This window comes from Daldinia decipiens, assembly GCF_022478715.1.
Source record: "Daldinia decipiens strain CBS 113046 unplaced genomic scaffold F4813scaffold_57, whole genome shotgun sequence".
NCBI classification, from domain to species: domain Eukaryota; kingdom Fungi; phylum Ascomycota; class Sordariomycetes; order Xylariales; family Hypoxylaceae; genus Daldinia; species Daldinia decipiens.
In genome coordinates, this window is record NW_026054600.1 from 139,453 (window position 1) to 155,623 (window position 16,171).

At 46.6% G+C, this 16,171-nt stretch overlaps 5 protein-coding genes across 5 annotated transcripts; 4 read left to right on the forward strand and 1 right to left on the reverse strand.

Moving 5' to 3' along the window:
- Window positions 1-77: 77 nt before the first annotated feature.
- Window positions 78-4,235, forward strand: F4813DRAFT_376577 (AAA-domain-containing protein). Its single transcript, XM_049245145.1, has 2 exons — window positions 78-370; window positions 426-4,235. The coding sequence occupies exons 1-2, from the start codon at window positions 248-250 to the stop codon at window positions 4,032-4,034; spliced, it is 3,732 nt and encodes a 1,243-aa protein (XP_049094875.1). The 5' UTR covers window positions 78-247; the 3' UTR covers window positions 4,035-4,235.
- Window positions 4,236-4,872: 637 nt separating this feature from the next.
- On the forward strand, window positions 4,873-7,893 carry F4813DRAFT_394260 (kinase-like protein; the record flags this gene model as incomplete). Its single annotated transcript, XM_049247533.1, has 2 exons — window positions 4,873-5,133; window positions 5,359-7,893. The coding sequence occupies 2 exons, from the start codon at window positions 4,873-4,875 to the stop codon at window positions 7,891-7,893; spliced, it is 2,796 nt and encodes a 931-aa protein (XP_049094876.1).
- A 465-nt stretch (window positions 7,894-8,358) lies between these two features.
- Window positions 8,359-11,723, reverse strand: F4813DRAFT_376580 (telomere length regulation protein-domain-containing protein). The gene is made up of 3 exons (XM_049245146.1): window positions 10,695-11,723; window positions 10,210-10,644; window positions 8,359-10,158 (listed from the first exon to the last, which is right to left on the reverse strand). Exons 1-3 carry the CDS (start codon window positions 11,515-11,517, stop codon window positions 8,450-8,452), a joined length of 2,967 nt encoding a protein of 988 aa, XP_049094877.1. The 5' UTR covers window positions 11,518-11,723; the 3' UTR covers window positions 8,359-8,449.
- A 252-nt stretch (window positions 11,724-11,975) lies between these two features.
- F4813DRAFT_376582 (uncharacterized protein) lies at window positions 11,976-14,026 on the forward strand. Its single transcript, XM_049245147.1, has 3 exons — window positions 11,976-12,273; window positions 12,331-12,627; window positions 12,684-14,026. Exons 1-3 carry the CDS (start codon window positions 12,051-12,053, stop codon window positions 13,451-13,453), a joined length of 1,290 nt encoding a protein of 429 aa, XP_049094878.1. The 5' UTR covers window positions 11,976-12,050; the 3' UTR covers window positions 13,454-14,026.
- An 85-nt stretch (window positions 14,027-14,111) lies between these two features.
- F4813DRAFT_400540 (uncharacterized protein) lies at window positions 14,112-15,322 on the forward strand (the record flags this gene model as incomplete). Its single annotated transcript, XM_049248279.1, has 2 exons — window positions 14,112-14,455; window positions 14,555-15,322. 2 exons carry the CDS (start codon window positions 14,112-14,114, stop codon window positions 14,877-14,879), a joined length of 669 nt encoding a protein of 222 aa, XP_049094879.1. The 3' UTR covers window positions 14,880-15,322.
- Between the last annotated feature and the right edge of the window lie 849 nt (window positions 15,323-16,171).

Sequence of the window (16,171 nt, forward strand, 5' to 3'; positions counted from 1 at the left end):
TACGATTATGCAAACGATTATGCAAGTATCAAAGTAGGTACCTTTGATACATAATCCATCAATGCCTCGGTTCATGCAGCTGCCACGGCATATGCATAGGGATATTTCTTAGTGTTAAAGCTACAATTCTCAAATTGTAATGCTTCAAGTCATGTTTGAAAGCTTGTATTTGAAAGCTCATAGCCAACTCGCCAAGACACTTCATAGTGCTTTAGCTGTAATTCGATCTACTTATACTTAATTCGACATGGCTCCATCTCAGCGGAAGAACGCGCAGTCTGTTGCTGCTGAGATATCCCTTGTACACCTTAAGAACTGTCTCGTGAATCTCCCGACATCCCTAGTTAATCTACTTGTAACCGTCAATACTGTAAGCTCTCACTTGCTCTTCTAAATATTGAGTTATTACTGAATTGTTATCATAGCCTGCCCAAAATGTCGTTGTCGAACTCAACTATCGCGTCCCATTGCCTACGAATGGCGCCCCTCAAGCCAATGGCTCCTCGTCACAGCGATCGCTCTATGTCGGATGGACGGGAATGCCTAGCAAACGCAAGATGGCACCTATAGTAGATCGCGATGGTATCATTGGTACACGTGGTAGTGGAAGAGATCAGGAGGTAGCCTCCGTCGAAATCGACGCTACCTTGGCTCGTACTCTTGGATTGCCAGACGGTCAGAAGGTTACGGCCATAATACATGTCGACCCCCCTTTAGCGCATACGGTAAATATCGAACCGCTGACTCCTGAAGACTGGGAGATCATCGAGTTACACGCGACCTTTTTAGAATTAAATCTACTATCACAAATCCGCGCGCTCCCGAATCCAGCGTACACCGCCTTACCGGGTCAACCTCCCAGCACGCATCCCCTGACTCTCCATCTCTCGCCCACGTCTACAGCCAATATAAAGATTTTGTCCCTCGAACCGGCCCCCTCGGCAGATGTTCCGTTTGTGAAAATTGCACCCGACGCTGAAGTCATCGTTGCGCCAAAGACACGATCTAAACCGTCTAAAAGCACACGGGAAGACCGTAGTGTAGGTAGCACGTCAAGGAGAAGCGCGAAGAGTTCGGCTAGTACAGTGCGTAGGAAGAGTGCGCGGGAAGAAAAGAAGCCAAGCTTGTTTTTAAGAGGAATTGATCGGAAACTTTGCGACGAATGGTTTGATGAAGAATCAGCGCCGCATGACTTGAGCGTATGGGTTGATCGTGATCTTCTACTATCAAAGGAATTTCGCGGCGTAACGTGGGTCGCTGTGAATATTGTTAAGCCGGCTGGGCTTCAACCTCCTCTTGATCCCCAAAAGCAGCAAGAAAATGCAACGAACGGCGAGACTACGAAAGCGACCGAGAAGGTCGTTGCCCAATTACGTCCGTGGGATGATCCCCCGACGACCCGGACCATTGCTCTCTCCACCCCTCTATGCGCAATGCTCGGTTGTTTAGGGATCGTTGGAGGAATCGCAAAGATTGAACCGGCACCGGCGCCGTTATCGCGTAATGCGATACAAAAATTGAAAGTGTCTCCGTTTTCGATTGAAGACCTTAGAACCTCGGATGGCTTGAAATTTGGTGGAGAGTCGAAAGTTGAGAAAGAGGAAGCGTCCAGAAGGATATTTAATATTTATGGCCAAAAGGGCAAAGCCAATGGGATATTATATGGCCCTTTAACCGACGGTATGGTATTACCAGTATACGACACCCTTGAGTTATCACATGGCTGGGAGGGCGGCATTGTGAAGTTTGAAGGCGCAAATCTGGATTCTAATTCCAAGGAGCATTTGAATTGGTACATTGGATCTGAAAAACCTGTGCCGATTGAGATACAAACACCAGCTCCTCGCCCAGCTTGGTTAGTGGACGATGATATAAACGAGCAAAACCCTTCAGGCGACTCAGTTCTAGTTGGAATCGACTCGCTCCTAACCGATTTGAAATCCCACCTGTCACATATGTCGTCTGTCCTCCTAAGCGGTGCTTTGGGAGCAGGCAAGACAGCTGTAGTCCAGTCCCTGGCTCGGACGCTGCAAGAGGAATTTCTATTTCACACAACTTACTTTCCATGTAGAAAGCTTGTCAATGATGAAAGCAGAATTTCCACCATCAAGGAAACATTAAATAGAATATTCATGGGTGCTAGCTGGGGCGCAAGACTCGGTGGGAAAGCGCTGGTCATACTCGACGATCTGGATAAGTTGTGCCCGGTAGAGACTGAGCTGCAAGTGGGAAACGATAACGGCCGAAGCAGGCAAGTTAGTGAGACTATCAGTTCGATTGTGCGTCAGTACTGTGGACGCGATAAGGGTGTTGTTCTCCTAGCTACCGCCCAAGGAAAAGAGTCGCTCAACAACGTAATCATCGGAGGCCACGTCGTCCGGGAAATCGTCGAGTTAAAAGCGCCGGATAAAGACGCCCGGAGAAAAGTGTTAGAAACGATTGTCAAGCAGCAAACCGTGGCCCCGGAATCCTTACAGGCGCCCGGCTCGTGTGGTAGTCGTCCTACTACCGCCAATGGGAGCGTGGGCGGTGATGATGCTGGCACATGGATGGATGGTGCGAATCAGCATAGCCGTGGTAATTCCGTTTCTGCAAATACGAAGTTGGATGGTTTCCTTTTAGACCCAGATTTGGACTTCCTCGACCTTGCCGGGGAGACCGATGGCTACATGCCGGGAGATCTAATTCTTCTCGTGTCTCGAGCTCGTAACGAAGCTTTGATACGGTCTGTTAGCGAGGAGCCTTTAAAAGAATCACTAGATATTGTTCAACTCGGTCGTTCCGATTTCGATAACGCTCTCAAAGGGTTCACCCCGGCATCTCTCCGGAATGTTCAATTGCAGACGTCAACAACTACGTTCGACTCAATCGGTGGCCTAAAGGAGACGCGACAGATCTTACTCGAGACATTGCAATATCCAACAAAATATGCGCCGATATTTGCACAATGCCCTTTGAGGTTACGTTCCGGACTACTCTTATACGGTTTCCCTGGCTGCGGTAAAACTCTTCTCGCAAGCGCAGTAGCAGGCGAGTGCGGGCTCAATTTCATATCCGTGAAGGGTCCTGAAATATTGAATAAGTACATTGGAGCCAGCGAGAAAAGCGTTCGTGATCTTTTCGAACGCGCCTCTGCTGCAAAACCGTGTGTGCTTTTCTTCGATGAATTCGATTCGATCGCACCCAAACGAGGGCATGACTCGACAGGTGTTACGGATCGAGTAGTCAATCAGCTTTTGACCCAAATGGACGGCGCGGAAGGACTATCTGGTGTATACGTCTTAGCCGCGACATCGAGACCAGATTTAATCGATCCTGCCCTGCTTCGACCGGGGCGCTTAGACAAGAGCTTGCTATGTGGTTTTCCAACTGTAGAAGACCGCGCCGATATCCTACAGGCCCTGAGCAAGAAAATTAAGCTTAGTAAAGAGTTGGTAGCGTCTGAAGAGAGCTTCCTTGAACTCGCGAAGCGCACAGAAGGGTTTTCTGGTGCTGATTTACAGGCGCTTATCTCGAACGCTCAGCTAGAAGCCATCCATGATGTGCTTAAAGATATTGAAATGCAACCTTCAGGCGACAAACGTAACGGTGTTGACTCTCGAACCAAAGCAAGCACAACCGTGAGCAATCGGAATTTTGTCCAATTTCGCTACGGCATCGAAGCGGCTCTAGCCGAAGCAGAGGAAAAGGCGAAGAAGGGATATAACAAATCATCTCAGCTAGCCGAGAATGCTGCTATAGCAGCTAAATTATCTGAAATCAAAGCAGCAAGGAAACAGACAAAGCTGGTTCAGAAGAGGGCAAGCCATGCTACAGGAGATGGTGGGGAGAAAGAGAAAGAAGGAAGTAGTACAGAGGTTCTTATCGGTTGGAGGCACGTAGTAAAGGCATTGGAATCTACCAGGGCCAGTATCAGTCCTCAAGAGAGAAACCGGCTAGAGCGAATCTATAGAGAATTCGTAGTCGGACGTAGCGGTGAGATGCGGGATGGCCAAGGAAGCATGGAGATTGGTGGGCGAAGCAGCCTCATGTAGGTTAGGTACAGGTAAGTAATGTTTCTGCATTCAAACGGAGGTAGAGTCAAAAAGTTCTGAGACTTAATTAATAATATGGCATGCCATACCTATAATATATTCGGCAGGTCATCTCAACATATAGATATTATACTTATTGTAGACATGTTATGAATTATACAGCAGATAATATATATACCTAGGTTAGGTATATATACTTGAGTAACTTTTCACTGGTGGTACATATATATCGACATGTAAATGAGGCTGCTTTAGGTACTTAGCCTTGCACAAAGCTGAAGTTGTCGTTAATTAATTTGATTGGATATATATTTCACCCCATATTTTCTTTAGTTTAGCGTGCCTCGCCCTCTTATTAGCTTATTAGCTTATGCTTCCGACTTTAGTAAGGTTGTGACAAGGCACGGACCGCCGATGCCACATTGTCAACCCTCAACTTTCTTTTAAGACATGAACAACTTCAAAGAATAAGAAACTACACAACCTAATACTCGTAATTTTTAAACGCACCCACGAATCAATTAATCTAAACTTTCGAGGCACCAATTTACTCGCAGAAATCGGTCTTCGGCATCGTTGACCGTCGAGCCTTCTTATGCTAAGGAGCATAGACCATCAAATGCTGCCTTGTGGACTTCGATTCTTTTGAAGGCGGTAACATACAATCACGTTGGGATAAGCCCTCCCTTCTATTCGGCATAATAAATCTAAAGGTTCATTACTTGAGTTACCGCCTAGTTGTAGGTATGTTGCTATCAATGATTCATTCTTTTTCTTTTTCTTTCGAATCACCAGCTGTCCTGCTGCCGGCAATTTATCGCCCCAACATCGGCACACCATGGCGCCCCTAACTGATTCCCCCGTACCAATTTCCACCCCTTCTCTCAAGCGATCCCCCATGGCAGGGACACCGGTTGGAACTCCGGCTGGGCCTATGAACAATAATCTTTTTCTCGATGATAAAAACTCCCCAGCATGGTCAGTGGATATTCCGCTGGAATCTAACCCAGGCCTTCGCGGCGGCCCATACGTCCTAGCTTTAATGGATCATCCGCCGTTAAATATACCACTCCGTGCCCCAACTCCGGCGGAAAGGCGAGTAAGAGTGGTACCAGCCCTAACAAGATGCGATTATTCCCTACAAATCCTCTTCTGTTGCCCTTCATGTTCACCATTTCTAATCCACACGTTGAATCCACTACGCGTCACCATAACTATGCATACCTCAATTTCATGCTTTTTGCTACTTGTACTAACTATTAATCCTTATTTGCTATTTGTTCAATTTTAATTTTTAGGAGCACTAGCTAACCATGCCTCCCAGCTCTACGCTCGAACTTCAAACACCATGGCAACTCTTCAAGTTTTTGGCGGCGGACCTGCGACAACGCGCCAAAAAGCTGTCGAAGACGCACGGAAAATGGAAGAGGCTGTTCAAGAAGAATGCGCCAAGTCAGGAAAACCCGCTCCTCAGTACCGCCTTACCGAACTAATCGGTAAGGGGAGTTTTGGTCGTGTGTACAAGGCAAACGACCTGAGAACCGCCGCTGTGGTAGCTGTCAAGATTATAGACGTTGATGAGAGTGACACGGTGAACCCGAAGCTTGCGGATACTTACAGTGAGATTCTCAAAGAGATCAATGCGCTTCATCGTTTAAGTCAGTCTGGAGCCCAAAATATCAACCATGTCATCGAAGCTCTACCTGTTGGCAAGGCTATGTGGATGGTTACCGAATACTGTGCTGGAGGAAGTGTAGCAACCCTAATGAAACCGACCACTCCTGGAGGGCTTCAAGAGAAGTGGATTATTCCTATACTGCGTGAAGTGGCCGTAGCAATTTACTGGGTTCATAAGGAGGGCATTATACATCGCGATATTAAGTGCGCTAATGTCTTAGTTACCGAAACTGGAGCGGTTCAGCTGTGTGATTTCGGTGTTGCTGGTATGATGGAGACGAAGTTGGACAAAAGATCTACTTTCATTGGAACACCACATTGGATGGCACCAGAACTCTTTGACCATAATGCTCAGTATGGAACAGAGGTTGACATATGGGCTTTCGGGTCTATGGTATACGAGATTGCCTCTGGCTTACCACCGAATGCGACAGCCAGGGTAGGCCTCCCTCAATTAGGAGACTACCTTAGAGAACATATACCACATCTCGAGGGCGATCAATACTCGGATGAACTTAAAAGTTTGGTTTCCTTTTGCTTAGAGGAAAATCCATCCAGGCGGCCATCTATCGAACAGATCCAGCAACACCCATATATTTTCAATACCAGTTCCCGATACCCTACCTCCTCTCTGGCCAACTTAGTAAAAGCCTTTAGACTTTGGGAAGAACGTGGTGGAATCAGGAAATCCCTCTTTGCAGCCGGAGGAGCACAAGCAATCTCCGATCTAGATTCGACTTCGTTGTCAACTGAGGAATGGAATTTTTCTACTACGCTTGCCTTTGATGAGCAGCTTCACGATATTTCAGATGGCATATCAGAAGTCCAAGCAGTCCGCGACGTTTATGGATCGGCTGTTGACTTCCCCACGACATTTGGCGAAGACACAGCACGGCCAAAGGCATTGGGCAAAGGTAGACGGCGACCACCACCGCAAGCCCTAGCTGCGACCAAAATAAAAGCCCCCCTAGAAAAGGTCTTCGATCCTAACACGATATCAAACTACGACGAGAATTCCCGTATGTATTACGGTCGCCCTGGACCACCTCCAGTATCGGAGCCGCCGATGACAAACGAGGTTCCAACATCTGATCTTCCACTACGCGACGACTCTCTCCACTCAACACTTCGCGAATCCTTAATTGACCTTGACGCTTCTCTCGGTGGTGGCGACCTTTCGAACTTTGTCGATATGGGTACGATAAGACCGGGCCCAGGAGTAGGGCACAATCCAGGAGTAGGACAGAACCCACGAGCTTCAATGGATAACAACTGGTCTTTCTCATCAGCTACGGCGACAGAAGTACACGATAGGGCACCTTTAAGCGACCCTGCAGATATGAATACTGGCCGACATAATGCACCTGACTGGTCGTGGCCAACAAGTATCCCTCCGGCCTCCGCTAATCCTGAGATGTCACATTTCACGTTTAACGAAGATCGTGGTTTTGACAATGGCTTTGAACGTCCCCGACTCCAACACCACCCTACCGAGCCCATGCTACCATCGCAGGGTTATGATATGCAAAGTACGAGCGGACCATCAAATGATCGCATGTCCATGGCCAGCTTGATAGACCTTGATATGAGCATGCCCGAGCCTAACTACCCAGAGTTCACACGCCCGTCTACCGCTAACTCAGACATCGCATCCATCGCTGGCTCCGAAATTGGCACCCGTGAGCCCTTTGAGCTCGAGCGCCACGCCTCCGTCTATGCCCCCGCCAACTTCACCAGTCGTGAGCCATCCATCTATGTGTCTGACGGCTCCGAGTTTTCCGCCCGAATAGCTAGCAAGATCACCGAGGAAGATGAAGTGTCTGAATCTAACGTCCTAAACATGACGGGACCTCCGAATCAACAACAGCTGCTGCACCAGCACCAACATCAGAATAGCGAGTACACTGTCTCATCAACCGATACTTATGTGGATCGGGATGACGGGTATCACGGCCCTACCACCGCCGCGCACATTCTGCGGACGACGGGGCCCGTACACCTCCCGTCCATAGCTCCGCCATCAATAAGCGTTGTTGAGGCAAGAGCTACAGCTGGCGACGTAGCTAATGAAATGCGCCGTCTTATTGGTAGCCTTAATGAGCACTTGTCGATCATCGGCGAGCAAGTCGGTAGCATGGAGCCTCGGCGCGCAGGGCGGAATAATTTCGAGGGCGCGGAGTAGCGTGAACCTGAACATTGGGTGTTCCTTTTGCAAATGGAAACTAAGATATGTCTGAAAACCCAGACAGATATACGGTACAGAGGTAAGGGAAGATTTGTTCTCCCTTCCTTGCAATGGGACACGACGGATAAGAGATCTAAATAATGATGGGGAGGGAACACTTGATATGTATATTGCATTGGTTTTTGCGTTAGCTGCTTACTGTTGAGATACCACTACTTACTGCCGCCCAGGTGTAATTCAGTTCGTTATGATAAGGATTGGTATAAATACAATAATACATGCTAATTCGATAAACCTACCCAGAGATCAACAATGAATGTTGCTAAGTGAAGAGCTTCCCTAAGGTATCACGTAGCTAACATAAATGAGTATGGGATGAAAGTACTTAGTAAGGGGTATAGCAAGATATGGTTTCACTCGAGGACTGCTTCTTAACTACCTCAGATGTTTATGTTCGAGGGGTAAGTATAAAGTCAAGAATGGTGTATTATAAATCTAATAGAGAATTTCTCGAGAATCTTTCGAAGAGAGCGCGTTTGCATCCTACGTACGTCTACGTAAAGCCTATCAAGTCTCCCATCAGAACAGCCTGGTATTTATCCACCGCCTCACGCAAGCGGATAAGAACGCCAGCGGCCAACATCTTGACCTCGTTCTCCTCGCCGCCATCGCCACCCCGCGTATTGTTGAAGACGGCGCTCACCCACTCGACACTCTCTACGACCTCGCGCCCCTGTCTCTCGCAGAGACCACGCATGTCGCCCTCGTTGACATCTAACAGGGCCACTAGTCCGAAGAGCACGGCCTGCGTGATGCTCAGATCGCCGACGCACTGCCCCCGAACGCCGAGGAGCAGATCCCAGAACTCAGATGTCATCTGGGGGAGCGCGAGCGTGCTGGGTCCCGCCGCGTGTAAGAGGATAGCTAGCGTTTTAAGGTAGAGGGCGAGTAAGTATGGCTGGAACAGAATGCCTCTCGCGGTGGCGGATGCCGAATGCATTACCGCCTGGAAACGCGAAGTTAGGGGGAAGAAGAACGACGATGCTATAAGGGAGGCTGTCGTGTTGGGTATAGCGCGTATGCACGGCTTAGCCTTGCTTTTCCCGGGATTTGAAGACTGCGACTGTAGGCGTGATGTGAACGATGAAAGCTTGAGTGCGTCTGGCCCTGTTACCGTGTCTGCTGCTTCAGCGGCTAGAGGGGCCAGGAAGGTCTGCGAGAGAGACTTGGCAAGGTTATCCAGCGCATTAGGAGGGAGGGCCTTCAAGTTATGCGCTCTAGATTCGAGCCTATTTGATGGCGAGGATGCGGCATAATACTTTTCGACTTTGGCGGGAAGCATCTTAGATGGAAATTGTGTCGTTGACCCGTATTCAGATGCTTCGAAGCCCGCTATCTCTCGACCACTAAGGCCTAAAACCATGAGTACGGATGCGCGCTGTGACAATGAATAGTCCCCATCAAAGAACGTCTTGGCGAACCACTGGCCCATCTTCTTCGGCTGTGCAACTACGATTGCAATCATTCCCTGTAGACGTAGATCATCAAAGTTTTCGAGTTCATATTTGTCTTGTAAGCCGACGAGGAGAGTAGCAAGCTCTTCCGCGTGAGAGCTAACCTCCGTTCCATAGTTCGCTTTCCTACGAATCAGAGTAGGAGCCGTCGTTAAGGCAAGCTTTTGACGGTCGTAGTTCTCTAGATCTCGAAAATAGGTGATGAGGTCGCGAACGTATACAGGAGCCTTAGGCTTGTCACGATTAATGAGTGTAGGATCATCATCTGAGTCTTCGGCGTCCGAATCAGGCTTCACATACGGCACTAGATCAGGGTCTTCATCTTCATCATCTTGAATTTCCTCGATAATAAAACCTGACTGAAGAGGCGCCTTCCCAATCCGCTGTGTGGGTGCCACTGAGGGTTTTGTTATCTTGGGGACGTTAGAGGATTTCGGTAGTATGTCCATTTCCTTTAATGGATCTAAAGGGCCAGGTTTGTCAGATAGTTGAACCAACGATTTATACCATTTCGCTTCTTCTGTATCCATCTCGTCCATCTTGAAGTCAAGTTTTGTCTCCTTGCCATGAACAAGTCCCGAGAGAGCCTCGCCAACCACCATCCCCAGGAAACGAGCACGGTTTTGCGACGCGGCAATTCGATTAGATACAGCGTTTAAGTAAACACTTGATCGTAATAGAATATTAAGCTTTATTGGCGCAAGTCTATGAACGTACCCAGCACTAAGAAGTAGTACTTGAGCATGTGCTTGTTCTTGGTTAGCTTCATCAGTAAGAAAATTGGATTAGTAGAACTAACCGTCTTGTTGGAGTAAGGGGGCATGTTTGATATATAGTTTGTCGCCGAACTGGCTTAGGCTTTTATCCAAGACGGATGCTATGAAGTCCTTATCATCGGAAAAGACGGCGACGGCAGCCCGTCTGATTCCATATCCTTCGCCAATCCCCGCACCAGATCCGCTCGTCAACCAGTTCAAGAGATGATTCTTCCGACTTTCATCGTTTCCTATTATTGCCTTCAAGACTCCAGATGCAGCTTGAATAATAGGGGCACCTTTTATCTCACTAGTGTCGTGTATAGAGCTCAGATATTTGTCCGAAAGTAGCTTCAGGGTTAAACTGAGAAGTTTCCGTTGCTCGAGAGGTGGAATGGAGCTCAACAAATCCTCAAAAGTTTCATGACTTTCGACGTTTTGAAGAAGTAACCCCGTTATTAGCGTATTGACAAGAATCTCTTGAGCGTTTGTTAGCAAAATGATTTGTTCTGCGGAAAATAGCACTCACCTGAATGCCCTAGTCGCATTCCACGTGTCAATATATCGGCGCATACTTTGAGTTCAGCTTTGTTGACCCCTGATCCAACCCATCGTACTACATTTTGAGCAAGCCAGTCGATATAAAGCTTAATATTGCTAATCCAAACATCAGCCTTCAATCGTCCGTCCTGCCGGCAAATATCCTCCGCTTCTGCTGAGAGTGAGATGATTTTCCCATTTGTAAATAATAAAACAAGCTCTTGGCGTACGAGGCGGATCTGAGTCGAATTCTCTAAAGAGCCAGTATTGCTCCATATGTACTTTATGTCATCATGTGAACGAATGAGGTGGGTGAGGAGCTCCAGGACGAAACTCAGATTGAAGCTGACCCGTGAGTCTTTTAGAGATTTCGAGTCTAGCTTAGCTTCTTTCAATAAAGTACGGAGGTGTGCTATTACAGCATTGATACCCGCAAGGCTCCGCAAGCAGGAGACTAGCAAATGAAGGTCCCCTTTACTTCGTCCCGTGGATGCATCTTTTAGCACAGCCCAAAAATTGGGAACAATCTCAGTAACCAAGACATATATGATCTGGGCGCTTTGGGGAGTTGGCTTTCGGATATCGAAGGAGTGGTCACCTCGCAAGCCCTTTTGTAAGTATTTTAATACGGATAGCAGAAGATCATAGCTTGGCTGGCTCTTAAGAGCTTCAAGAGCTTCTTCTGGGGATGAGCTATTGAACTCGGTTTGTGTTTCAGGTGCAGGTCTAGCGGGTTCAGAAATCTTGAACAGCTCATCATGCTGGCTAGATATACGGTAATTCTGGCTCACAGGAGTGAGTAGTCCTTCCATTTTGATAATCGACGGTCCTGAATGAGATGGGCCTAAATGATTGAATTATCCGGGATTATCGCTTCTTAGCATGATACGGATACTCGCTCCCTCTATTCGGAAACTACATGCTTAGGTAGTTTATTATATTTGAATAATAAAATTCGCATCTCATGATATGAACCTTTTATAGATAGGCGAATCATTAGGGATGTAGGGATGTAGGGATGTAGGGATGAGATTGAATGGAACCTTACCTGTTCATAGCTTCAGTTTGTAGGTAAACTACCTAGGTACCTAACCTAGGTACCTAACCTAGGTAGGTACTGTATATTTTAATATCCTGTGGTTATCTTAGGTAATGACTCGCTTAACAACAATAACACCCCACCTTTAGCGCCCCTTTATATTCACTATCAGCGATAAAAGATGACATCAAACCCCCCTTCGTTCTTAAGAGCTCCGAGATCCTAAGTTACCTGAGGTACCTAAAAGTAAGCTTCCTCTTTTTCGTATGTATTAGGCATCCCGCGCAACGTCCAGGAGACCACATCATGGCGGCCGCTGTAATACAAACCGGTACCTCAAGATGGCAATACTTAGACCGTATTCGAAGGACACCTGGTCCTTTCAATCAGGACTCAGACGTAAGCGAAGAAGCTCTCGCGACGCTGGACAAGACCAAGATTCTTGTTATTGGTGCTGGCGGACTCGGTTGTGAGATACTCAAGAACCTCGCCCTTTCTGGGTTTAAGGACATTCATGTCATAGATATGGGTAAGCTATTCTTTCTAAATCCCCAATACGAGGCTAACTTTCTTGCGTTTGCACCAGACACCATCGATATCTCTAATCTCAACCGCCAATTCCTCTTTCGCAAAGACGACGTAGGCAAGTTCAAAGCAGAAATCGCCGCCAAGTTCGTCGAGAAACGAGTCAAAGGTGTCAAGATTACCCCCCATAACTGCCGAATCCAAGAGTTCGACGAGGACTTTTACATGCAATTCCAGCTGGTTGTATGTGGTCTCGACAGCATCGAAGCACGGCGATGGATCAACGCGACCCTCGTGAACATGGTGGATATGGAAAACCAGGACTCTCTAAAGCCATTGATTGACGGCGGAACAGAAGGTAGCATTTCCTCGCATCATATTTCTAGGGACCTGTGGCAATCTAACCGAGGTTAGGATTCAAGGGCCAAACTAGGGTCGTATTCCCAACCCTCACACCGTGTATCGAGTGCCAGCTAGACCTCTATACTCCAAGAGCGGCCGTACCACTTTGTACATTAGCCACCATCCCCCGCCAGCCCGAACACTGCATAGAGTGGGCTCATATTATTGCATGGGAGCAGGAGAAACCGTTCCCAAGCTTAGACAAGGACGACCCCGAGCATATCACATGGCTATATCGTAAAGCCCTCACACGGGCCCAGGAATTTGGCATCACAGGTGTTACCTACTCACTCACCCAGGGCGTTGTCAAAAACATTATACCAGCAATAGCGTCCACTAACGCTATCATTGCTGCGAGCTGCTGCAACGAGGCTTTGAAGATAGCCACCGCAGCCGCGCCCGCCCTCGGGTTTGAGGAGAGCTACATGATGTATTCCGGCGATGACAGCATCTACACGAATACTTTCAAGTACGACAAGAAAGAGGACTGCGCTGTGTGTGGTGAAGTGGCCAAGCCGCTAGAAGTTGACCCTAATTGGACACTGAGGGAACTCCTTGACTCCTTTTCCACAAAGGCTGATCTCCAGTTGAAGAAGCCCTCAATCAGAGCCGAGGGCAAGACGTTATATATGCAATTCCCACCAAGCATCGAAGAGCAAACCCGATCAAACTTGGACAAGACTCTGAAGGAAGGTTTGGGGCTGGACGTAAATCACGAAGTTGCCGTGACGGATCCGGCATTCCCAGCACTGACTTTTAGGTTCATTTTACGTTTCGCATAAGCAAAGGTGTTATAGGAGCATGATACCACAGTCTCTCGGGAGGACTTTACTGCGCTTGTTTAGTTGGCCAACCTTGCTATAAAAGTTGATTCTCCCCAATCATACGCATAGACATGTTCGTACTAGTCACGGGTAAAGATACAACCGTTTTACTCAAGCAAGTTTACTCAAGCAAGGATCCTTACTGAGTTTTCAAAGGGTATAAAGTCACTTTATAAACATAGTTTCAGGAGACGTGCTCCGCCACGTCAGCTAGTAGTCCAATTCTCTAAGGTAGCTCCTAAACCGACCGCTTGCGTTGTTTATAGCTACCTTAGATACCTATAGGTAAACGAATTCCATGTCTTACAAATTGTTGCAGTTTGAAACCAGACCTATCTTCTGTCCATGTAAGTCACCCCATAGGTTTTACTCTTTCGACGCATATTCTACGGGGGAGGGTTGATACATGACACGATCATATTCTCTTTAGGTATTCCTCCCTTTATTCAGTTTAATTTAGGGTCACGACTACAAGATATAAATATTGAGTTAATAGCCACCATGTTATTCTATCATCTAGCATAGCACGCCATAGATATCGTACATACCAAAAACCCTGATTTCAAGTTATAATACATATTCACTACTCGTCGTTCTTAACAATAAGTAAACAGCCATGCATCACTCCAATCAATACGGTTCATTACTCTCGGAAGACATGCCACAACGAACACCGGATGATATTCTTTTTAATAATCAGGTATATCAACATCACCAAGGAACAAGATATCGTTGGAGTGAGCAACAGTCTCAGATATTTCAGGACTATGTCCAAGAATTTCCAAACGACTACGTATGGAATATCAACATACTTCTGGAGAGACTAGATCTTCATGGCTATGGGGGAATTGAGACCAAGCAAGGCCTCGATTTCGAGGGGAAGATATTGATTCCAAAAGTGTTGCAGAAGATTATAAACGTTGTTCGTGATCTCGAAGAAAGCAATCATAGAGGTAATCAGTAAGTATTCTATGAACCAACCATTATGACCTTTTCCGGCTACTTAAAACTATGTACAATGTACAATGAGACAACTTCAAAAGCTGATTCCTGTTCTAGACGCACTCTACATAACCAAAACTCGTACTCATCTACTCAAACGGATCATCGCTATCCACCCTGGCATATTTCAAATCCCTCCGAGGAGAATACTGAGCCCTATCTTAGCTATTATAACGCGGTTAAAATAGAGGACAACGAGCATCCCGAAACTACAGTTCCACAGTCATTACTCCTCGACACACAATCTCCTCCAAGTCAGGACCTACATAGGATCGATGAGCTCGTGGGCATGGTACGCTTACTTCAGGAACAAGTAAATAACATAGAGAATACTATAAATGCAATAGCCGACCAAGTAGCCGACGCTTTGGGGTTGCAATAGTTACGTCGGACAATGGCCGTGCGCATCGGTAGAATTATAAAAGGAAGAGACAAAAAAGGGGGGAGAAACATTATCTTTTTTTTGTATTAACAAGGTTGATCCACCGAGTTCATTAGGTTGTCTTTGGGTGTCGCTCGTTTTCGGTTGGTCATTCATTCTCTATAATTAATAAATATTTAAATATGCTCAGAGTTCCAATGACTAGTTTAAACCCCTTGATGATTTATTTACAGTATTAGTATCTTGTTACATTGTATGAATACCTATCACAATAGTTACAACTTACCTAAGATACCTAGGTAACTAATAATAGACTCAACTTCCTTACCGTCTATACTTATGAGAATGCCGAAGATTGGAATAAAACAGGTTGAAGAGGGCGGGTAAATAATCTGACAAACATAATTCAGTTATTCCGTCGACATTAACAAGATGAGCATAACTTCCTAGCATCCTAAAGCCTTAGTTTAGGTGATGGATACTAAGTCATGCTGTACAACGCAAGCTTGCCAACGATAATTGGTTGGCATAGCCCCAGACAGAGTCCGTGCTAGGTCGTATTACAGGTATTATAATTATTAATTGACTCCTGAAAAGATCAACGACTAAGCTTAGGTAATCTTGTAGTTCTCTTGTAGTTCGTAATACCAACTCGATGGCTATCACAACAAGTCCTACGACGGCTACCCCGAGTATAACGGTGGGTCAAGCGTAGGCTGATATAAAACATTTGGACGAAGATGCTTACATACGGAAGTACGAAGCGATACCGGTAGCAGGTTATCTTAGGTCGCGATAGGTTTGATCAAGCATTAAGGAGATGGTTGGCGTACCAAAGAGTAACAGGTGCGACTTTTGTAGGTGGCGGAAGACCAAGGTGCGTGCGTTTTTCAGCTATTCAGCTGCACCAATTGTACGAGCACCAAGTTATTTATTGGCTACCTAACTTACATCTCGCCGGTAGTGTGACGAAGCTTAGCCAACCTGCGGAAGCTGCAGAAAGGCAGGCAAGGAATGTTCCGGCCCATCAAAACAAGTCAAGTTCGTACATGGTGGAAGATATACTCGTCGAGATAAACATGAAGATGGCTAAGCTGAAAATAATGCGGTTACAAGTCAGATAAATGATCTAGCTGATATCAACATAGCATTTATTTGACTACTCAAAAGGCATCGATCAGATATCTCACTGCAATGGGATAAGTCAAACCACCCTTACTGGGGCCACCCTAGTGGGGGCCACCCATTTCCCATACAAAATCAACAACTTCGCATGTCTATAATTAATTCAA

Coding starts and splice junctions, on each gene's coding strand:
- F4813DRAFT_376577 (XM_049245145.1), top strand. CDS start 248: ATGGCTCCATCTCAGCGGAAGAACGCGCAGTCTGTTGCTGCTGAGATA. Junction 371..425: donor TACTTGTAACCGTCAATACT/GTAAGCTCTCAC, acceptor TTGTTATCATAG/CCTGCCCAAAATGTCGTTGT.
- F4813DRAFT_376580 (XM_049245146.1), bottom strand. CDS start 11,517: ATGGAAGGACTACTCACTCCTGTGAGCCAGAATTACCGTATATCTAGC. Junction 10,645..10,694: donor AATGCGACTAGGGCATTCAG/GTGAGTGCTATT, acceptor CAAACGCTCAAG/AGATTCTTGTCAATACGCTA. Junction 10,159..10,209: donor CCCCTTACTCCAACAAGACG/GTTAGTTCTACT, acceptor ACCAAGAACAAG/CACATGCTCAAGTACTACTT.
- F4813DRAFT_376582 (XM_049245147.1), top strand. CDS start 12,051: ATGGCGGCCGCTGTAATACAAACCGGTACCTCAAGATGGCAATACTTA. Junction 12,274..12,330: donor CATTCATGTCATAGATATGG/GTAAGCTATTCT, acceptor CGTTTGCACCAG/ACACCATCGATATCTCTAAT. Junction 12,628..12,683: donor GATTGACGGCGGAACAGAAG/GTAGCATTTCCT, acceptor AACCGAGGTTAG/GATTCAAGGGCCAAACTAGG.